Genomic DNA, 23678 nt, shown 5'->3' with positions numbered 1-23678 from the left:
ACACTGCGTTACCGGAGTCCTGGGCTACAGCTGTCCTCGTTGCCCTGAACCATCCATTCTACCTCCTCCACACAGCTGAAATCCGTCCATTTCTCTCCAGCTTCACTCCTGCCACCCGAAACCAAGCAACCCCATCGCTACCTCCCCACATCACCCTGGACTCCCTTCCAAATCTGTTGTCCAAACTGCAGTCAGGATGACTTTCTTATTACACATACTTGATCATGCTGTTGTCTTGCTTAAAACCCATTAATGGCTCGATCAAGTCCAGAACCCTTCACCTAATCTACCGGGCCCTTCCCACCTGCCTTTGCAGCCGGCCGACCACACTGACATATGTGCTTTACTCAGGCCTAACTATTAACAGCGCCCCCTTGACTAACGACAGTGCCTTCGTTTGGATGGCATGGTACCCGGCCACTCTTGCTCACCAGGCTCACTGCCCCAGGGCGCTGCCTCTGAGGCTGCCCAGTCCTACCCATCCACACTCTCATGCCCGATGGGCTCTGCCTTCGAAGCACTTGTCACACCTAAAATCCAATAATTACTTGTGTAATTACTTTTGAGGGCCCACAGCCCCACCAGACTTGCATGTCCACGAGAACAGGGAGCTCTCTGGGCGACTGCTCACCGCTCCATCCCGGCAGTTCCACGCAGATCCTGAGACACAGCCAGGGGAAGGCGTCTAGGGCGCTGACCAAAAAATCCCAGGGAACGAGAGCCACAGCAGTGTGGAAGCAGAGTGTGCTTTGGCTAAAACAGCAAATTATTTATAATAAAAGCGTCTTAAAATACTCTAACACTGATTAGGGAATGAGGGGCGATCTGGTGGCAAATGCGGAAGAAGGTAAACACAGGGTCTTAACTATTTTAACTGTTCAGAGGACTCGTCAGGATGATTATGTGTTTAAACAGTTATTCAGTGTCTTTAATACAAAGGAACTTCTGGAAGGAGAAATGACATTACTTGGGATCTGGCATGTGGGTGAACAAGAGGGAGGAGCGGGGATGACCCACTGCTTCTCTTCCCTTGAACAGCCCGAAGGCTGGGTGTCATGTAAACATCGGTGTAGGCAGGTAAATCTTTATCGAATGACGGTAAAATGAGAGTTCAGAGAGCTATGACATAGCTCCCACTCCAAGATACATTCTGTTCTCTTGCCATTTAGGTTGTTAGAATGCTCCAGCGTGCTCTCCCTCAGTGGAAAGTGTCAGCTTCAGGTGGAGGGTTCAATGTGAATAATTAGAGCCTGGGACCAGAAAACCCCAGAAAGCATTTGAAGAAATAATTTGATCCAGTCATCCATTCACTGGACAAACATTTACGGAGTTTCTGCTACATGGCAGGCAGTGGGGTGGACACTAGGCAAATAATTAGGGTGAAGTCACTCTGCCCAGCCAGGAAGGAAAACAGCTGAGTACCAAGTAGTTGTAACAGAGGGAAGCACAGCGCGCTGGGAGTGGGGCGTGCGTGAGAAGGGCTCACCTGAGCCGGACCTGGGAGCTTGGGGAGCAGTGTCTCAACAAGTAAACCCAGGAGAGCAGGAGGCGATGAACTGAGAAGGGACCTGGCCGGCCAGCAGTGTGGACAAGGGGCTGGAGAGAAGCAGCCCGGCAAGCACAAGGCCCCGCGGCGCGATGCTGACAACATGAGACGGGTGGCCTGACCAGCGGAGTGGAGGGCAGAGCTGCGATGGAGAGAAGTGGATGGAACTGAGAACACCCTGGAGGTAGAAGGGCCAGGACCAGGTGACTCGGTGCTCTGCGTGAGCAGCTGGGTGGGAGGCAGTGCTGCCCCCCACAAGGCCCGACTCAGGGGGAAGACCTGGCGGTTTCCTCGGACAGACTGGGTAGTTTCAGGGTGCCCGTCAGCCCTCCCAGGGGGAATGTCTGGAGGCTGCTGGGGATGCAAGCTGAGTCAGGAGTGAGAAATGGACGGAGATCAAGCTCTCAGAGCGACTGATGTGGCCCTCTGAGAATTCTGCTGCAGAGGATGCCAAGGGTCGATGGACGGCTCTGGGTCGATGGACTTGGGTGGTTCAACATTGTCACCCAGTGGTACGTGCCATGTCCTGCCCCAGCTGCTGGGCACAGAGCAGGAAGGCCAAGCTGTCCTCAAGGAGCTTTCATTCTAGTAGGACCAGCAGATAAGAAACAAGAAAACCCACAAATGAAAACAATTTCCAGAAGGGGTGGCAAGTGGGGACTGGTTCAGCCAGGTTTCCGCGTCAGTCTCCAAGACCAGTGGGACTCTGCCTCTTCCTGGGACAGCTGGTTGGCTCTTCCTGGGCTCCTGGAGCTTGGCCATATGGCACGTAGCTGAAATATCTGTCCCATTATTCCCAAGCGCTCCCTCCAGTTTTCTGAGATAGAGTGAGTTGCTGTTTCTTGCAACTAGAAGACTTAACGCGCCCACCAGTGTTTCTGGGCTCGGCGGCATTGATGTCTGAAGCACACAGACAGCTAAGGCCCCCTGACTCCCCACAGGTGTGGCTGTCAGTAAACGCAGGGCTATTGACCAGGCCCTTGCTGTCAGCCTCGGCCACAGGATTACTTCCCCCAGCAGTAAGCAGACTTCCAAACACAGGTAGCGGATCTGAGCTCCGCTCCTGCTTCTCAAGGAACTTGTTATATCTGTGAAGTCTCAGCATTTGTAAGGAAGAAATACCTGGGATGGGGGTAAAAGCGATCTATGTGGCACACCGATGGACTTTATTATGCAAAGCCACGGAAAACATCAAACATTTGCTCCCGCCATCTTAAATTGAAACCGCAAACTTTAATTCTCCAGCCCAAAATGATAATTACAAAGGCTATCACCAATATGAGAAAAATGCTGACGGTATAATGTTAAGTGAAAAAAGGAGAATGTAAATATGTGCCAATATTATGATCAAAATTCTATAAAAATTTTATATGTACGTGAATAGGGCCTGCTCAGTCGAAGAGGAGCATTGATGAGAAAACAATGGTCTTGTGTTTTTCTATGGGAAATTAGGATGGAAAATAATTGCAGAAAAAGAAACCCAACAATTTGTTAAAGTGGCTGCCCAGTTAGAAACTTCAGTACAGGAAAACCTAGGTACAAACTGGACTTTTAGAAAACAGTGTAGGTTATTTAGCAAATAGTACCTAAAGGCTCTCTGGGTCTTTGACAAAGATGAAATGAGCTTTTCAACTAAGTCACCAACACAAAACTCGCATGCGCACAAGATCATGCCGTGGGACAACCACACTGCCAGTGCCCGAGAAAGAGCGCCGCTAGGCATCAAGTGACCCGTGTGCTGTGAAGATGCCTTCCATGAGCCACGGTCAGTCTTCGGGGAACCCCTACTTTCCTCCTGCAGAAAACCAAAGGCTGGAATTTGGAACCAAGCACTGGATAAGCTCCTATGACAACAAAAGTTCGGAATAAAGAAAACCATTGTCTATCACTAGGCTGTTCCCCTACACCATTCCATTTCACAAATGAGAAAACTGAGGTCCAAAAAGGAAAAGGAATGTGATGACGACCTCAGAGCAAGGCCCTGGGTAGCCTCTATTAACCCAGCTCCCAGAGGGGACAGCAAAGCCCACGATAGACCTGAATTAGAATGCAAGTGCAGATATAAAGGAGGCCTGTTTCTGCTCTGCTTTTTAAAGTAGTTCTAGTGATGCCAGTACTCCACATCCGTGGTTGTAGCTAATCGGCTACCACTTGCCCTTGGCTATTAGCCTTAAATAAGAGAAAGACCTGGCCAGGGGTCACTGATTCCCTGGATGACCTGGGAGGGGAGTGAGGCATTCTAGGTGCCCTATTCGGGCTGTTCCTGAATATGACATCAGTCCGTCCAGAACCACAAACACCCATGACATCTGAATAGCACACACAAAAGTTCTATTTCTTCTCCGTGAAACGTGCCACATTTTATACCAAAGCTACAGGTAGCCACACGGATTTGAGTTTCTATATTCACAAAGGCATCAACTGGAGGTTATGTGTTTACTTTAACGAATGTGCATCTAATTTCCATACTTACCCAAAGCCTGGGTTTTGGAAAATTCACGATCCCAGAACTCCTCAGTTTCACAGGGAAGTTGCCATTCATGGCGTAATTTGCTTAGGAAAGCTGAGAAGAATAAGACTGGAACCCACCAGGTCTCCAGACACCATGCCCGCTAGTGGGCTATCAGGGCACGGGCTTACCTGGAACATCAATCAATCTTTTGTAGACATTCAAGAAGGCTGCCTCAGCCTCTTTGCTTCTTTTACTCAGTGCATCAATCTGAAAGGGAATGGAAGAAAGAAAAGAAAAACAAAGAGCTCAGAATTTGTCAAGAGGTCATTTAAAAATCATTACGCATCTAGTGACTTCCCACGACAAATGGAAGTCTGATTTCTCCATGTAAATGCCAAACAGCTGGGCCTTCAAGCTCTTAGAGGAAATGTCCACAAACACATGAAAGGCAGACAATCCACATGGGCCCAGCCCTGGAGGGTGCGCGAGGCCGGGGCAGCACTCTGAGCTGAAATCTTCTCAGCACTCAGTGCCACTGCCCAACCGCATGTGGTCCTTTCACAGAGTAGAGAGCAGCGCCCTTCTTGGTCTCTTTCCTTCTTCTGTGAGTATCTGCTAAGAACTGACGTGTCCTGGGCAGAGAGGGGCAGCTCCTACCCAAGAGCCCGTGGGCCAGGAGGGGTAACAGGTAGGTAAATAAGTAATAAAATCCCAGCTGGAAAGTGCTACGTAAGCAGGGACACAGAGACACGGAGAAAGGGACATCAAGCAGGAAAGCAGGTGATGTCTGAGCAGCGTCCTCGGAGCTGTTCACCAGGTTGGAAAGGTGAGACACATACGAAAGGGGAAGAACACACTCAGACATCTGGAGCAGAGTTCTTAAACCTGGGGGTTCACAGATCCTCTTTAGGGATTTTAGGAAAGCAAGGACCGTCCCCTGGAAATACACACCCACACCCACGCACATGGTTCTGCATTCTATTTTAGGACAGTCACGTGTCCGCTAGTGTTCTGACCATGGAATTCACAGACTCCATGAGGGGGGCTGCAGCACACCAGGGAATGTGGGGGTCTGCTGCGGGGGGAACGTGGACACATGGGAGGGGTGGTGGGCGACGAGACCGGACAGATGAGGGCGTCCGATCATGCTGGGCCGTTGGTGCCCTTCGTGCAGGAAGATGACCTTCACTGTCTGGCCATAAGAGTGGAAGGACAGGAGGGGACAGGAAGGAGGCAACCGTTCAGAGGCTGTTGCCTTCGCCTGGGTGAGCAGTGTGCAGGTCAGGGGGTTGGGACTCGAGGAGAGGCGGCCCATCATGGAGATTAAGGTCCAACTGAGTCGGCGTGAGGCACAGAAGAACCAGGCGAGTCACGGATGGCGCCCAGGTTTCTAGCTCAGGCAGCAGGCGCGTGTCTGTGCTGCTGGCCAGGACCAGTTTGCTTGGTGAACTAACCCAGCTGAGCAAATTTTCCTCCAGGGTAAAGTCTATTCATCAGAGAACGGTGACACGTGGAACTCCCGAGTGTGCTGGACACACATCCAAAGAGCCTCCGAATGTGACGGACTCAGGACGCATTTTGCTCACAGAACACACTTGCTGAGACAACAGATCCCTTTTACACATGTAGCATACAAGACGCTACATGCTCGAAGTACATACTGGCTCAGAAAAAGGACACTAAATTATATATTCCTCCTGTCCCCTCACAGAATTATACTCTCCGTCTCCAATGTTATTAAAGAGGAAAAAGGATGTGGTTTAATTACAGGACCTCTCACCTGAGACAAGCCACAATTTGTTGAGGGCTCAGAGAGGTCACCCAATGAGGGGCGGGAAGACCGTGATGCGGGAGCTGGGTCTCAGGAAATCCCACGCAGAGCACACACACCGGTGCCATGCAAGCATTTCCACTTCACACAACTATGCTCCGAAATTGCTATCCGAAGTCAGCTGTGTGGAACTTGACACATTTTTACCCCCCCATAAAATAAGGCTGTGATTTAGGTGTTGGAGAAGTTTTCAGAATAATCCATAAGGCTACTTACATATGACAAGACAGTTCTCTATTTTTAAAATAATGTTTTTTCTCTGATTATTACAATTCATGCTCATTGTACAATGAGAAAAATATCAAAAATAAGGGAAGAAAATTAAAATCATACTTCTGCTAGTCACTGGTAGAAGTCACCCTCTGTCTGGTCTGTAGTTCCCCTCAATTGTTTTTTTTACTTTAAAAAATATATACGCATATAGGGAAACTAAAGAGACAGCAGGTAGATGTATGGTTGTCTAGGGCTGGGGACAGAGAGGATGGGGTTTGGAGGATGACAGCTAAGGGGGGCAAGGCTCCTTTTTTGGGGTGGCGAAATGTCTTACAATTGATTGTGATGATGGCTGCATAATTTCGTGACTACCGGTACAGTAAACGTCAATGAACTGCAGACTTTAAATGGGTGGATTATATGGTATGTGCGTATCTCAGTATCTCAAGAAAGCTGTTAAAAACATGTATATGTATATTTGAAATCAAACCATACGTAAAATTTCATATTGTGCTTTCATAAATCTTTTACAGTATCTATTACAAATTTTGGAAAATGTCTTAGTACTATTTCCACTGTACCTAACTACCACATACACAGATGTTTTGAGTAATAATGGATTTGGAGTTGCCTCTCCAGATGTCTGGAACACTCGCTGTGTGCTGGGTCCTTGTCTTGCCTGAGAGTGCAAGCCCACGGGGAGCAGTCTGCCCAGAAAGCAGGGTAGATGCCTTGGCTGCTCTCCACCCCTCTCGATACCCACAGAGACCCTCACTTCCCGGGTACTCTGACTGACCTCACAGAGGGTGACTGTCTCGGTGGTGGGCAAAGAAGGGGATCCAGCAGGCTCCTAAAATGCCACCTCCAGTCTCCTGTCTGCACTGTTGATGGGGACATGAAGGTGGGGGCTGGTGATCCACACAGCATATTTGGGGACTGGTATGGGCTGAATTGTATCCCCCCTCCCAAAGATGTTCAAGTCCTAACCCCCAAAACCGATGAACGTGATCTTATTTGGAAATAGGGTCTTTGCAGGTGATCAAGTTTCTATACGATGAGATCATTAGGGTGGGCCCTAATCCAGTAGGACTTATGAAAAGGGGAAATTTCGACACTGAGACAGACACCCAACAGGGAGATCTATACCTGAACATGAAGGCAGAGATTGGGGTGGTGCATCCACAAGCGAGGACCGTCAAAGATCACCAGGAAAGCACCAGAAACCAGGGGAGGGGCCTGGACCGGGTTCTCCTTCACAGCCCTCAGAGGCACCAACCACGTGGACACCTGGATCTTGGCCTTCTGGCCTCCAGAACCGTGAGACATAAACGTCTGTTGTTTAAGTCGCTCACTTTGTGGCACTTGGTTACAGCAGCCCTAGCAAACTAATACAGGGGCCATGCTTCTGAGCCCTCCTCCTGTTCCCTTTTCCACAAATGCAAGAACATTCAAACCCAGTCCTGAGAGAACGAAGTCAGGCCAATGAATTGAATTTATCTGTTAAACAACAGCACAATGAGTTTTCGTAAGAGAGGTGATGAGTGCTCCACGCATGTTGAGTTTCTACTCGATGAGGTCCCCCGACCCCCTTGTAAAATTTCCAAACCCGGAAGGATGTGTTGATTCTGGGCATTTTGATACTTTCTCTGCTTGTTCACTCTTTGGACTCCTTCCCACGGCCAGTGCCCTTGTCCAGGACCGGGCCTCGTTGTTTGAGTTTTGGTCTATTTTCTCCAGCTTCCTCTTTGTGGTGGGCTTTCCCTTGCTGTGTCCGGGACGTCCTATTTCTACGTGTCCTCTTACTTGAATGCCCTTCACTCGCATCTCTGCCTGCTGAAGACTGACCTGTGCTTTGAGGCCCAGAGTGAGCCCCACTTTCCCCAGAATGTGTGTGGGAGTTCCCTCCAGCAGGCACGGTTCTGAGTTTGGAGGGAAGAAGGTGGACCTTGAGCCAGGCTGAGCGGCCTTATCTGTACAAGGAGGTGAGAGAGGCTGCCTCCCGGGCATGGGTGGTTAGCCGAGCTTGTGTGAATAAAGCGCTCAGTGTGTGGACAGGGCAGGGCTCCACAACAATTAATCTGTCATGTGCAAGAGCTTTCTTTTAGGGGCCCACAGCCCCCAGGAAGCGAGGCCCTGTCTGTCCCCTTGTCATTCTGTGAGTTGGGAGGAAAGACTGTCACCCTCATCTTCATGCCCCCCACCCTCCATGCCTGCCTGCTGCAGGTACTCAGGCCTGTGCGCTGCCAGCCTTTGGGATGGGGAGTCGGGGCTTGGCGTGGCGCCTCCTCACACGAGGGGAGGAGACGTGTGAATGAGAAAAGATTTATGGTGAGGTCTGAAGGCACAGGTTAAAAGGATGAAGCGAAGTTAGACATTCAGCCTGAGGTACAGATTCCGCTTGCCATCCTGACTGCCTACAGCCATTCTCAGAAGAGGCAAGGACAGGTGGCAGGACTGCGGCAGATCTAGGGGCATTCTGACTGCTGCGGCGCAGGCCCTGGGGAAAACCTGTTCTGCTCCAGGGATGAGCCTCCCCTCCTGCCACGCCTCCCACGCCAGCCCCACCCGGTTCCTCCCTGTTCCCTGAATACGTGAGCAATTTCCCCGCAGCCTGGAAGGCGCCTCCTAGGAATGTTCCTCTGATCCTGGAGGCTCCTCTGACCCAGCTCCTGCTGCAGCCACGCCCATAACCACGGGGGCTGTTCCAGAACTGCCGATAAGACCCCCTTGGGAGAGGCTAAATTCCTTGAAAGCCCAAACTATGCTCTCGACTCAGCAGCCTTTCTTCACAGAGACTAGAACATAGTAGGTGTTCAATACATTTTCATTGCGTGAATGAAAATTTATCTAAATTGGTCAACTGTTTTGTCCACAGAAGTGAGCAAATGGTTGAGGTATCCAGTTTTAAATCTTTATGAAAATGCTTAATATGTAAAGAGTGGTTTGTTTAGTAAGCATTTGTTTCACGTGCTGATATGATGACAGCCACTTGGCTGCAGTCAGAGCACTGGAACCATCTTTTCTGCTGCTTACACCTGAGAGCATGCTCTGCAGTGAGCTATACGTCCTCACTCCAGCAAGACGCCCAGGGACTTCTACAGCAAGTTTCCTGGACCCAACAGTTACCTTTCCAGCAACAGCACTTTATAATGCTGAGTTTGGTTTTTTTTTGGAATACCAATTAAGTTAAAAAAAAATAAAGGTCTATGGAAAGGTTCTAAATCTCAGACAATCAATATTTGCTTACAGTAGTAAGGCCATGTTTGGAGACCAAGTTCATAAAAATCACCTGAGACATCGCTAACATACAGAAGAGTAAGGAAGTACCCAACTGTTTGGGTAACAACAGAGTTGTCTATGGTGTTTTGTCGAATTATTGCTCCCAATCTCTGTTCATCCTCCCTGTAGGAGATACTGCACGTCTCTACCCACGGCCACGTGACTTGTGGTGTCAGGGCCCCTTCCACGTGGGTGCTTTCTCGACCCCTGATGTCAGGTTTTCCCTCTTTTGATGCTTCAGCCTTAACTGAAGCTCCCAGGATTTCCTGTTTGGACACTGCAGACAAGTCCCATCGGGTCTCCCTAGCTGCAGCCTCTCCATGGGGGTGACGAGTCTTTCAGTGGCCCTTGGTCATTGTCCTAGAGCCCAGAGAGAACATGTGGCGACCGTGCCTTGCGGCTCCTCCTCACTCCCAAACGACATCCTTAGGCTGGAGTTCCAGAACCCTTCCCCACACGGCTTTTGCTTACGCTGCCAACTGATGATGCTTCACCACAACAAGCTTCGGTCCCCTTAACACCTCATGCCCCTCGCGCCTCCAGGGCTCCGCGCCCTATGTCCTCCGCCCAGAATGCCTTTTCGCCAGTTCTCCCTTCATGCCGCCTTGTGGTGTCCTCCGGACTTCCCAGCCACCACTGGTCACTTGGTCCTTGTGCCAGCTGAGCTCTTTGTAAATCCCTCTCTGCCACTTCCCACACTGTGTGACGATGACCCATGTCTGTGAGCTTCCTCTCCACCACCCTGTGGGCTGTTCTAGGCCTGGGCAGAGGTGCCTTCCTCTCTCTACCCCTGTACCCAGGTCTTCACTAGCAAAGGAGGCTGCCTGGGAAATGTCTGTGAATGAGTGAGGGTGGATTTCAGGCAGAGAAGGCTGCACAGGCCAAGGGATTCCTTGAAACGCACTGTTGAATTCTGCAGCATTGATTACTTTGGAAGATCAGAGCGGAGAAGGCAGTTTCCTATAATGAAAAGCTTTAAGGAAAGCTTTTACTACCCACCAGAGTGTAGTCTAGTCTCAACACTGGGAAGTCATGGCAGCCAGGCTCTGATCTAGTTTAGCACACGGCTCCTGGTGGCAGCCGCAGCAGGGGAAAGAGCAGGGAGGGGCTTCGCGGCTGGAGGTGAACTAGCCAGGTGAGGTCATGGCTAAAGTGGAGAAAAGAAGAGCTCTTCACGGGCTGTGAGTACAGCAGACCCCCTATCCTCGGAGGATATGCCCCAAGGCACCCAGTGGATGCCCGAAACCAGGGATAGTACCGACACCTATATATACTGTTTTTCCTTAACAGAACACCTATGGCAGAGTTTAATTTATGAATTAAGCACAGTAAGAGATTAACAACAATAAGTAATAATAAAGTAGAACAACTATGACAATATACTGCTATAAAAGTTATGTGAATGTTATTATTCAGTAAAATAAGGTAAGTTGAACACAAGCACTGAGGCGCTGCAACAGCTGATCTGCTGCCCACGGCGGCCGCTGGCTAACGGGCAGGAGATGCTGGACACAGGTGGGTCCCTGTCCGGCTGGAACAGGATGTGGGAGACTTTACCATGATGCTCAGAAGGGCACAAAATTCAAAACCTATAAATTACTTATTTCTGGACTTGAACATTTACTATTTCTGGACTGTGGCTGACCTCGGGTAATGAAACCATGGAAAGTGAAACCGCGGATAAGGGGGGACTATTGCATTAAAAAGGCATGTGTGCCAAGTGCCTACGACTGGACCTAGCATTTGAAGGGCACAGAACACTCTCGCTGGTGCAATTATTACTGTGAGGGCTCTGCTGTCCACTGGCCCACACAACCTCCCTGAGCGTGGCCTCCGCCTGTGTGCACCACTGCTACACACGTAGCTCCCAGGGAGAAGGATGCTATACAGAGTGGGCTGCTGCAGGCACCCCAATGCTGCCCAGAGGGGCCTTCCCCACAGGCCACACACAGGGTCCCTTGTCACACCAGCTGTGAGGCAGATACAAACAAAGGCCCAGGGATCACCCAAAAAGTATGAAACAGAGACTGGTCCTGATGCTGGCTGAATGCTGTGTAATTTGAAATGGAAAGGCTCATCTTTTCAGGCTGTCGCCCAGGCCTCACCAGGCAAAGGAGCAGCAGAGCAATGCCAGCTGGGGCCACGAGCCTGGATATGGCAGTGGAAGAGCAGGGTTGAGTCCCAGCTCCAGCATGAACTAACCTCTCTGTTCCTCAGTTTCTTTGTCTGACAAGTGGGGAGAATAAATCTTGGTTGCTGTAAATGGTGAAGGAGCCACCATATTGGCAGTGCCACTTCTCAGATGTAAACACTTACTGGGTCACTCCGAACCGGGCCCCTAAGCAACCCCCACTCCAACCAAGGATATGACGACCCCCCAGCACAGTGCACTGAGGCTGGCCTGGGGCCGGAGGCCGTGTGGTTGGTGGAAAGAACGTGTGCTATGAAGGCACACAGGCGGGTGTGCACCCAGCCCCGGCGCGGGCTTGCTGAACGACCTGGAGGCGGGTTACTTGAACTCTGTACACCTTGGTTTCTTCATTGGTTTGGTGAATACCTCCCTCCTTGCTGAGATGTCGTAACATGAAATGTGAGAACCTCCCACATTAAGTATCAGACATGGTCTGGAGTGTACAGAAACCGACTGAACATCAGGAACTTCCCCAAGAAATCCAATTCCAGCATTTTCTTTCCACTACACCACAGGTTGTCCTCCTTTGCTATCAGAAAACCAAAATGCTTAAAGTCTTGAGGGACGAAGACACTTAGACAACATTTAAGACACCACAGTGACAACGGGGCACTCAGACATAATCCACTAGCCTGCACCCCGGGAATTTATAAGCTAATGATTTAGAAATAAACACATCCCATTAGCAGAATTTTCAAATCGATGTGCCCTGCTGCACGACAGGCCAACGAGGATCAGCAGGCGCCCGGGGATACGAGAGAAGAGTTTCGTCCCCCTCTACCTCTGTGTGCAGAACCATTCAAGAGCAAAATACGATTTGAAGAGTCACCCGGAATACCAGAAGTCAACAGAGAACGACGTAGGTCCTGTCCAAAACAGACGTGTCTGCAGCTTCGGAGTTCTAATTTTAACTGAACACAGCCACGTAAAAGGAACAGATGTGTTTGCTGAAGGAAGATCACAAGAGCAGACAGAGCCCAGTAATTCTCCTCTAGCTACACGTTTACTTAACGTTTGGTAAGTACTAGCCCTGCCACTGCTGTTGAGAGTTCTATGGGGAGACCAGAGAGGACCTGGTGTGGAGGGAGCCCCTCTTTGGAGCACCCTGGTCACCTCTGGAGAGATGTGGAGAGAAGAGAGGTTGGAACGAGCACGGGAGCCCACTGCTCCCACCAGCTTTGTTTCTCAAGGTCACGTTCATGACTTGAGACACCCGGATGGATGTGACTTAGGAAGAATCATGTGCACGACACTCCCCAACAAGAGGACTTACTGGAAACCCCTACAGTGCTCAAAGCAGGACGGACAAATCCCATGGGCAGTTTTGGTTATAAAAGCAATGCAGTATAGACCTTGTAATGACACAAAGCTGTGTTTTACATACACTGATGGAAACATTCCTTAATCACCCCCACCCCCAAGGTTCTTAAGAACACTGGGGAAGTCCAGAAGAAGATGGTGCCAGGAAGAACGAGAGGCAAAACGAGGATGTGAGGATGTGAGATCACGGAGAGAAGATCTGTGGCAGGGACAGTATGACAATAATACAAAGACAATAAGAACAGCAACGAGCATTTCTGCCTTCCTTTCCAGCTCACAAAGCCCTTTCATGTACAACTGACATTCTGGCTGTCAAGATATATCTGAAGGGCTGTTGTGGGGAAGAAGGATTAGCTACCTTCTCTCTCCCCAGAGTACAAAAACGGAACCAACAGGTAGAAGCTACAGGAAGGCAGATCACAGCTTAACAGCAGGAAAACCTCTGCAAACAGCGGAGCACTTCAGAGGTGGAATGTGCTAGCTGCCCGTCTCACTTACTAGTTTATTTATTCCATCATTTGGTCAATACAATCCTTCACAGAGTGGTTAAAATGTGCCTGACGGCGTGCAGCCCTATCCAGAGCCTTCTATTTTTACTCGTAGAGGGATGGGCGGTGCCGTCCCCTCATCCCTCCGCAAGTAAACCACAGCCGGACTGTGGGGAAAGCTTCCCAGATGATGTACACCTACCTGGGATTTTTAAAACACTATTTTTTGTGAACAGATAATATATGTATATAGTGGAAAATTTTAAAGGTATAAAAACATATACAACATTCAGCAAGGCTGTACAATATAAGATTAATACACAAATATCAATTGTCTTCCTATATATACACTAGCCATAAACCATCTGAAAGTGAAATTAAGAAATGTTCATGGATTGGAAGACTTCATATTGTTAAGATGGCAAAAGTCCCAAATTGATCTACAGAATGAATGCAATGGCTATCAAATTCCCAGATGGCTTCATTGCAGAAACTGACAAGTTGATCCTAAGATTCATAGGGAAATACACGGGATCCAAAATAGCCAAAACAATCCTGAAAAAGAAAAACAAAGTTGAAGGACTCATACCAATTTCAAAACTTAGTACAAAGCTCCATTAACCGAGACTCTGTGGCACTGGCTTAAGGACAGACATAGAGATTAGTGGAATAGAGTCCAGAAATAAACCCTCACGTTATAGTTAACTGCTTTGTTTTTCCCCCTTTGTATTTTATGGTTAACTGCTTTTTGACAAGAGTAAAAACATAATTCAATAGGAGGGGAGGGGGGCGAGCAATCTTTCACAAGATGATGCTGGGACAACTGGTTATCCACGTGCAAAAGAACATGGATGGACCCCTACCTCACACTATATCTAAAAATTACCTCAAAATTAATCAAAGACCAAAATGTAAAAGCTAAAACTACAAAACTCTTAAAAGGGAACACAGGTATACATCTTTGTGACCTTAGCTATGACACCAAAAGCAGAAACAATCGAAGAAAGATAAATTGGATTTCATCAAATTTAAAACTTTTGTGCTTCAGAGAATGCCAGCAAGAAAATGAAAAGATAATCCACAGAATGGAAGAAAATTTTTACACGTCATGTACCAGATAAGGGACTAGTATCCAGACTACATAAAGATCTCTCGCAACTGAACAACTAACTGAATTAAAAAGTGGACTAAGGATTTGAATAGACATTTCTCAAAGGAGGATATACATGGCCAATAAGCCCATGAAAAGATGTTCAACGTCAATGGTCATTAGGGGAATGTAAACCAAAACCACAAGGAAACACCACTTTACACCCACTAAGGTGGCTATGATCAAAAAGACAGATAATGGTAAGTGTTAGAGAGGCTTTAGAGAAACTGGAACCCTCACATACACTGCGGATGCAAACGTCAAATGATGCAGCCACTTTGGAAAACAGTCTGGCAGTTCCTCAAAATGTCAGACATGGAGTCACTACATAACCCAGCAAGTCGACTTCTGGGTACATACCCAAGAAAAAGGAAAACATATCTGGACATAAAATTGTATTTGAATGTTCACATCAGGACCATTTATAATCATCAAACGGTGGCAAAACCCCAAATGGCCATCAACTGATAATGGACAAGTAAAATGTGGCATGTCTGTACACTGGATTATTCGTCAGCCAGGTAAAGGAATGAAGTGCTGATACATGCTACAACATTGATAAATCTTGAAAACATTACGATGAGTGAAAGAAGTCAGTCACAAAAAACCGCATATTTATGATTTCATTTTCATAAAATGTTGGGAATGGTCAAATCTATAGAGATAGAAAGTAAGTAAATCAGTGTTGTCAGAGTCTGGGGTGGGGTGAATGGGAGGGACTCCTAATGGGTTTGGGGTTTCTTTATGACATAATGAATATACTCTGGAATTAGATAGTGGTGATGGTTGTGCAACTTTGTGAATACACTAAAAACCATTTAATTGTAAAAAGAAAATGTCCCCCTCCACCACCACAAGGAAAGTATACAGTGAAAAGTAGGTCTCCGTCCTATCCATGCCCACCCAGCTGCTTGGCCCACAGGCAAAGATTCTCGTGTGTATCTATCCAGAAATATTTTGTGTATTTATAAGCATCTGTATACCGACACTGTCTTCCTTTTTAGAAAACAAAACACAAGTGGTAGATTATAGATACTGTTCTGCATCTTGTGCTTTGCACACTTACGGTAAGTTTTCAAGATGACAGACCAGCTTCTTTCGTGGTGGTGGGAGGGGCAGGGCTTTGGGGGGGAGGGGCGCCTGAGCAAAGACAGGAGGCTGCTGGAACAGAAGGACCTGTTCAGAGAAATGCAGACCTGCTGTGCCTGGAGCAGAGGGGCTGAGCAGGGAGGCAGGAGGGCAAAGAGCAGGCAGAGGCCTGATGGGGGAGGGAAGCTAAGCCAGGGGGCGGCAGCTTTATGCAGAAAGGTACTGGGAGTCCCTGAGAATGTCAGTCAGGAGTGAAGTGAGGTGATCATTGGATGGGAAGGCGACTGCACAGGAGGTTGAGTCCCTGAGGGGTTGGGAGTGACAGTCCAGGAAAGAGACGGAGGAAGTAGTGTGTTGGGAAGTGGGGAGCCAGTCAGAGTGAGGTGAGGGAAGCAGAATCCACAGGGTCTGAAGGTGACCAGGAGCCTCCCAGAGTTCTAGCCAGGGTGGCTGGGGGGCTGGTCACCACGGAGATGCGGAATGCAGAGGTGAGTGGGTTTGGGGGTGGGTGAAGGTTTTAAGTTGTAAAAGGCCCAAAGGAAGAGCTCCAGGGGGGCCTGATCTAGGAAGACGGGCCCAGGCCGGAGCCAAAGTTTGGAACCTCGGCCCCCAAGTGGCTCAGGGAACATGGATGGAGAGATGTGCAGCGAGAGCCCCTGAAGGCTGGGGCTGATTCTGGGGGGAGCTCCGGTATCTCAGAGGTCCAGCTGGAACTACCAGCCAACACTGCTATACAGCATCCTTTTTCAGTTTTTAATTTTTAATATTTTATTTGGAGATAATTATGGATTCATGTCCAGTTGCATGATCTTCAAATATATACATACAACATCTCTACTCTGCAGGGCAGGTGTTTCATGATAAGGATGAGACAGAGAAACTACGACGACCCATTCAAGGGCACACTGGTAAAGGAGGATGTCAGGATTCAAATCTAGGATCTGTCCGGTTTCCACACCTGTGGTTTGTCTGGCTCCCTCTGCTGCTCTAAGCTGCTTCCCTGGGAAGGATCAGAGGCGGGAGGGAACACTGCAGAGGAGGCAAGGGAGTGGCGGAGGAAGGAGCAGCGTGTGTGCCCCTCGCACGGAGTCTGCTTCCCCATCCCGAGGTGCCAAGCCCAGCACGGATCCTAGGAAGTGCTCCCAGCCAGCAGGCCTCTGAGCCCCATGTGCCCACTGCAGGGCGCTGCTGTGCTCTGTGGGCAGTGGCACCAGTCTACTGCTTTGCAAGAAAACACACACTCAGAGTTTACCCGGGAAGGATGCCAGGCCCTGCCCCCAGGTCAGATTTGCTCCCCCCAGTCCCCAAACACCAATGGTCTCAGACCTGAGGAGGAATGGGGCCGAGGGTAGGGTTGGGGGGGGGGTGTCTGAAACAGGAGCTGGAGGGGCTCCCTGAGCAGCACAGCTCTGTCCCAGGTAGGCCCCTAGGCTCCTTCCCTAACAGCCCTAGAAACTGGTTTCTTTCTTTTCCATGCTCCTACTGTAAGCCAGTAGGCTTCTCTCTTGTTCTGCTGGAGAAGAAAGTGTAATCTCACAGGTCTCTCCCTTTTCTACTTCTGAAGCAATTTCAAGATATTTCTCAAGTTTTCAGGCTTTCAAGTCAGATGTTGGGAGTTCGAGTCTCCGCTCTAAGGCTGATGAGCTGTGTGGCTTCAAGCAAGTGACTTGATTTCTCTGGGCCCATTTTATCCTTTCTACGTGAGTGACCATAAAGCTCCTAGGGCTGAGCTGCTGTGAGGATTAAAGGAGATGACACTGGCAAAGTTTCTGCACACAGCTGGAGCTGAAGACATGATCTCTTTCCTCTCCCCAAAGGGTTACGCTCAGGGTCCGTCGTGTTTCAGAGGAACCTGCTCTGTCTCCGTTTCCTGCTGGAGGGCTTCACCCCCAGTCCTGCCACTCCGGGTTCCCACAGATGGCCTGGGAGAGGGGGCAAGGGGCATGGCCAAGGAGCAGCCCCAAGCAGTGGCAGAACGAGAAGGCAAGTCCTGTTCCATTCCCTGGTGAGGAGAGGAGCTGAGAGGCCGCTGGCCCACCTGGCCAGGTTGCCTCCTCCTGGCTGGCAACTTAGAAGGCTTTGGAAGTTGTACTTACAGGGGCACAGATGAAACGGACACAGCCTGGTTTTTTTTTTCTTCTTTTTTTTTAAATTAACAGTGGTCATGCCCTTTCCATGGGACAAGTGGAGTAAGTATCTGACTGAGTCCAAACCCCTGGGCTGCAGCCCATGACCCCGCTTGTTCCACTTCTAATCTCGAGGGTTTAGAGGCTTGTCTGTGCAGGTGGCTCGCGAGCGTGCCTGAAAGCTACTGTGGCGTGGCCTCCTGCAGTGGGGGAACACTTGCTGGAGGTGGTGAGTATGTAGTGACGAGAGGGTGGCGTTTGGCTGGACATAACGAGGCTTGAGGAAGCCAAGAGCCTGGAGGTGGGGGGCCACAGACCTCACCTCCACTCTGCACCTCAAACTCAAAACCACCCTCCTGCCCGGTCATTCGGTTGGTGAAAAATGTCCCCAGCACAGGGTGGTGGGGAAGGCTGAGTGAGATCATTGAAGTGGTGATTTGTAGACATAAAATGCTGTTCAAATAATTATTAGCAGAGAGAGCAGGGTGCAAGTCTGAGATAGCCTGGGGGAGAGGTGAAATGTGGACTGTCCACATGGAAGTCACAGAACTTCTCTGGGTTCCCAGCTATTGTCAGGGTCCCCATGCTCCCTCCCCAGAGTCACACACACGCGTTCACAGTCCTCCTTCTGACCATCTGCTCCCTGGTGTCAGTTTCATTTAAGGAATTACTGCATTAAATTGATGGAACATTAGTAAAACCTAATTAACATCCAGATTGAGTTTTTCCACGGGAAGAGAGATCTGCAGAAAATAAAATACCCTAGTAATTTAAATTCCACAGTATTCAAATAAATACTATATGACTGAACATTACAAGTTGAATAATTTTAGTCCAGGAAAAAAAATCCCTATTAGCGTCAGTCTATCCTTACAGACAAATACTACTTCTAATCCTCATTCAAATCTATTCTCCAAAACCCTCACATTTAACGTAAGAGGAAAAGGAGGCACTGAGAGGTCAGCTGAGTGGGTGAAGGTCGAGGTCACGGACTTGAGGCAGTCGGGCCTCAAACCTAGGCCTGTAAATCTCAGTCCCGTGTTCCTACCTTCACAGCACAACTGACTCCTGGTATCACATGATTCCCTGAATGGGGCTGGGGTGGCAAGCAGACAGAATAGAGCCTTTTTTATTGACAGAGAATGCTTTTGATTTATATACTGGGGGTCTCCATCCATCCATCCATCCATCCATCCATCCATCCATCCATCCATCCCCATCTGCCCACCCTTTACCGAGGACCTGCTATGTGCCGCTTGGGGACAGAGAGCCTGCTCTACTGTGAAGCTCCATGAAGCCGTGTGTGCATCAGTGACTCACTGCCATATGCCAGATCGAGGCTGGCACACAGTAAATGTTCAGTTAGTACTGAAAGAAAGACTGAATGAGCAAATCCTGCCTTCCAGAAGCTTTTGGTCTGGAAGGGCAGACTGACATGAGAGTGGGACGTGACTCAGTGTGGCCAGGGTCACAGCCTGCCATAAACATAGTAGTGGGGCAGCCAGGGGACGTGGTGGCCCCTGCTGAGGTGACCCCCATTCACTGTGGTGGCTCCTTCAGCGTGGTTCCCTCTTACAGAACCTGTTTCCTGAGCTGTCCAGGGACACAAGTGCAATGGGCGAGTCCTGGGGCTCCTCTGGGGACTGGAACATGCCTTTGTCACGCGGGACCTCGAATTTCTTACCTGTCACCCTCTGGTCTTCAGAGTCTCAGGTCAACTCTTCCTACATATCATTTTACTAGCTGATTCTAGAGCACTTTGGGCTCGCTTTCCTCCATTTCAATTCAGTTCATTTCAAGTCAACAAACATTTCCCAGGCACCGATTGTGCGCTGGGCACCAGGACACCAGAACCCTCTGGCCCGTCCACAGGGGCAGGGTCTGCTGCTGACCCTTCGGGAGCCTGTGCTCAGGGCTGCCTGGCACGGCAGCTCCGGCACAGAGGCAAGTGAAAGCCAAGGAGGGCCCACGACACGTGGGAGCACATAGTAAACATCCAAGAATGCTAGCGATGGTTACCAAGAGGATGTTAAAAATCATTATCTGCTGAAAATATTAGATTTGCTCTGGATTGTTCATTACATACAATGGCTTAATAGGACTTTTATTGAATAGCTGCAGAGCTCTGGGCCGAAATCAATTTGCCGTACACGAGGAGTTTTGATGTATGCTGTTGACTTCCACGACACGGGGCAATTTGTAACAGCTTTGGCTCGCTGTTGTTTTCAAAGCTCCTGCTACATCACAAGCATTTATTTCTGACCACAAAATTACATTTATTCAACAGAAAGCAGCTCCAGGTCTTTAAGAGGTTAACTTCTGGAGTGCTTGGCTGCTCTCCAGCCCGTCGGAGGAGCGGCGCTGGCGCGGTGGCACCGGCGGTGGCGGCAGCGCCGGGCGGGCGGCCGTGATTAATAGACTGCTGAGTACGCCCCTTTCCACATGCACGCGGCTCGCTCCCCTGCTTCCACAGATCATGGGCTTAGCCTCAACATATCTGACTGAAATTGAATTTGGCTTCTCTCTCAACCGTTCATTTCCTATGTTATGCAAGGTTATATCCTTTTCTGCATGAGCAGAACCAAACCAGCTGCAGCTTTGGAGAAGAAAATGTGTTTTCAATTAGGAAGCTGGCCTGAATATTGAACCACAGTCCTACTGCTCCCCTAATTGAGCCATCATGGAGCGAGTCTACAGGAAGACACGGTATCACCAGGCCTTCGGATTTTACTGTAACATAATGAAAACACACCGTTACCACCACAAGTGCCACCACTGTCACCTCGACCATCACATGTGTGAAAAGGCCCCAGAGTCTGAAGATGGCCCTGTCGCGTGAGAAGGAAGGAAGTCACTGCCAGGAAAGAGGTCAGGACAGCAGGCTATGTTGGGGTCCTTGTGTAGCCTCCCCAGTCCTCCAGCTAGAGCCTGTCGGTGTCCTCAGGGTGCCCACTCTGCTCTACACTCGCCTGTCGGGGACACTGGGTCCCAAACTCGCAGATGCGTCTGCCGCCTCCGGGCGGGGGACCAGTCTTACTTTGCTTGTGGGTCACTAGAAACCAGTGCAGAACCTTGTAAACAGCCCTCAGAGTACTTACTGATGGGGGAGAAGCAAGAGGGAGACAGAAATTCAGCTGAGAATATCTTACTAAACAGCTCAGGGGGCGAAGGTGACATAAAGTCTAAGAGATGATGCAGACCCTCGAAAGGGAAAAGTGAAAAACAAGCTGAGGCGGTCGAGAAAGGAGCGAGGGAGGCAGACTACCAGTTAGGTAGTGGATGGAAAGGATGGAAATGCTTGTACAGGTGAGGAAGAGCAAACGGTTCTAATAACGCAGGCTGTGACTTAGGAACAGGTCAGAGGCAGGAAACCACGAGGCATGTTCCGGGGACAGTAAACAGACCGGCCTGGCGGGAGCAAACGCCAAGGACATGAGACCTGGAAATAATTTTAAACTAAATCGAAGCGCTCCTTATGTACCATCTAAGGTGCTAGAGTGGCACAGTCACAGAACTTGACCCAGAGGAACTGCCTTAGGAGTGGTTCCTACAGTCTGCTACGAGTGAGAATCGGGGTGGACTTTGTAAAATCAGATCCTTAGATCCCACCCCAGGTCTGATGGAACAGAACTGGGGAAGGGGGGTGCGGGGAGCTGAATTTATGGGGACACAGGTGACTCTCATGCAGCCAGCGCATCCATCCAAGGACCAGCTTTAGGAACCAGCGTCCTGATCCAGTCTTCCCTAACACCATCCTGCCCACGACACTGCATGCAGTAACCGCTAAGTGCAGCCATGGTGGGGACATAAATATGTGCACGTGCCTGTACACACGCGCACACACACACACACACACACACACACACACACACGGTTCCTACCCTCTAGACTTCAGAAGCCTAAGGCTTAGTATAGGGCAAGTTAAACTGTGTTCCAATAACTAAAATACAAAGGCAGAATGTCTTCAGGCTCAAAATCAAAAGACAGATACAAAGGAAGCCCTACCAGAGAGGAGAAGGCGAAGTTTGTTTCTGGTGTGGTATTTGGGGGTGACCTGAAGGGTCTGGCATTTGTGTCGGGTCTCGAAGACACATGGGTAAAAGCTGACCACATCCCTGACAGGTGGTCCTCTGGCCCTTGTTTGAACACGCCCAGTAACGGGAAGCTCAGTACCTGAGATGGCAGCTCACTTCATTTTTGAACAGCTCTAGCTGCTGGAAAAGGCCTCTTCTGTCTGTGGATGACAGTCAACCCAAGTATTAGTCCATGGGCTCACAGTGTGTGTCAGAGCTACGGGGCTCCCTGTTGACTGTTACCATCACCCACTCGTTTTACAGATGAGCAAAGACAAGCAGAAGCGGCCGGGGAGCTGCCGGAGGTTGCCGGAGAGTGCGTGGCAGCGCCTGGGCAGGCCCCCAGGTCCTCTAACTCCCTGTGAAATGTTCTTTGAAGTAAAGCACTCGGACACCCTGGCTTTATTTAGCCGTGGCCTTTCGATTTGAACAGTTAAATGTGTTACAGCGCCAACAGACATGGGCCCCAGGACATCCTTGTGACTCTCAGTAACTTTCAACTAATTCATGGAATAGTTACCCAACTTAATCCATTTCATCTATTGTTTGATTCAAGTCTGTCAAAGGGCCCTGCAATGAGCCCGGGGCCTGAGCTTCCCACTGCACTCAGAACTCTCCTTTGGACCAGAGCCTTTCACAGCAGCTTACCACCACGGCCCACCAGGCCCACCTGCCCAGCCCCTGCTGACCTGCCTCCCTCCCTTGTGCCCCTTGGCCTTCTTTTTGGCTTCTGGTCAGCCAGCACCATCCCTCCTCAGAGCCTTAACACGTGTCCTGCTCTCCCCAGCTCTGTGCTCGGCTGGTCATCTCATCGCTCAGGTCTCACCTCAAACATCACCTCCTGGGAGGGGCCTCCCAGGACAACTTGAAGAAACTGCCCTGCTCCTCCTGCTCCTCCACTTCCCCACCCACTTCCCTCACAGCACTTGTCAGCAGCCGACGTTACTCCTGTGTTCATTATCTGCTTTTCCTCACTAGAACCCAGGCTTCAAGATGGCATGGGCCTTTAGTTCCTATTTGGCCCAGAGCTGCAAAGTCAGCTCTCAGGGTTTTACTTAAGAAAAATATGAACGGATATGAGGAGTGAAACCCAGCACTGGAGGCAACGTGGGGCTGGGCTACGCGGCCCGACTGCGGCTCTGCATAGTGACGGTATGTTACACCTACAGTGGGCCCTTGGTACAAAGGGAAGCTGCAAATAATGAGTTGGCCTCTCCTGTGAGCCATGTCGGCAGGTGATACTGGGATGAAATCACAGTCTGCAGGTAGCCTGGGCCCCAGTCCTCCAAGGGGCGCAGATCAGGTTGCAACAAAGGATGTGCACACAGTTAGGGATATCCATGTACACGCGGGACAAGGCATGGAGCGCCAGACCTGATACAGGAGGGGCTAGCTAGAAGGCGAGGGTAGCCCGAAGCTGCGTTTGCTAAGCACTTTACACAAAATGAACACCAATGGTCCTTATCCAAGACTGGGGAGGTTGACTGAGATGAGGGACGGAAGGTACCCTCCCTACTCCCCAAGCAATAACAGAGTGCACCAACATTGGAGAATACGGCCGGGGTGTCAGACCGCCCAGTCCTGCCATTGTCACCTGTGTGACTTTGGGTAGTTTACTTACCCTCTCTGGGCTTAGTTTCCCCATCTGTAAAATGGGCTGCTGCCTTCCCCACCCATCCAATGGACACCTACTGCATGTCACTAGGGCCAGGTACCGGATATACAGACATAGAGAATCTAGAGAGTGGTGGAAATAATAAACTCACAAACACGGCGAGAAAAGTACCCTGAACAAAAGGACAATGTGCTACAAGAGAAAGAGTAAGAGGGCCTTGGTTTGGACTGATGGGCAGAGGGTGTGACATCTGAGGTAAGCCCTAAACGATGAGCAAAAGAGGGCTGGGCGGGGGGCTGGGAGAA

The 23678-nt window shown here is 49.7% G+C and overlaps 1 protein-coding gene across 10 annotated transcripts in view; it reads right to left on the bottom strand.

Moving 5' to 3' along the window:
- The window catches only part of CUX1 (cut like homeobox 1), a 346923-nt gene that overhangs the window by 154355 nt on the left and 168890 nt on the right, over window positions 1-23678 (bottom strand). For all 10 annotated transcript variants that reach the window (XM_074328379.1, XM_074328380.1, XM_074328374.1 and 7 more), the window contains exon 4: window positions 4187-4265. In XM_074328379.1, the coding sequence (XP_074184480.1) occupies window positions 4187-4265 (79 nt within the window). The remainder of the gene's footprint in view (window positions 1-4186; window positions 4266-23678) is intronic.

The sequence above is a fragment of the Rhinolophus sinicus genome, linkage group LG03 (genome assembly GCF_036562045.2).
Source record: "Rhinolophus sinicus isolate RSC01 linkage group LG03, ASM3656204v1, whole genome shotgun sequence".
NCBI lineage: Eukaryota > Metazoa > Chordata > Mammalia > Chiroptera > Rhinolophidae > Rhinolophus > Rhinolophus sinicus.
Note: the sequence above shows the minus strand (reverse complement) of the source record. Positions and strands in the feature narration are given on the sequence as shown.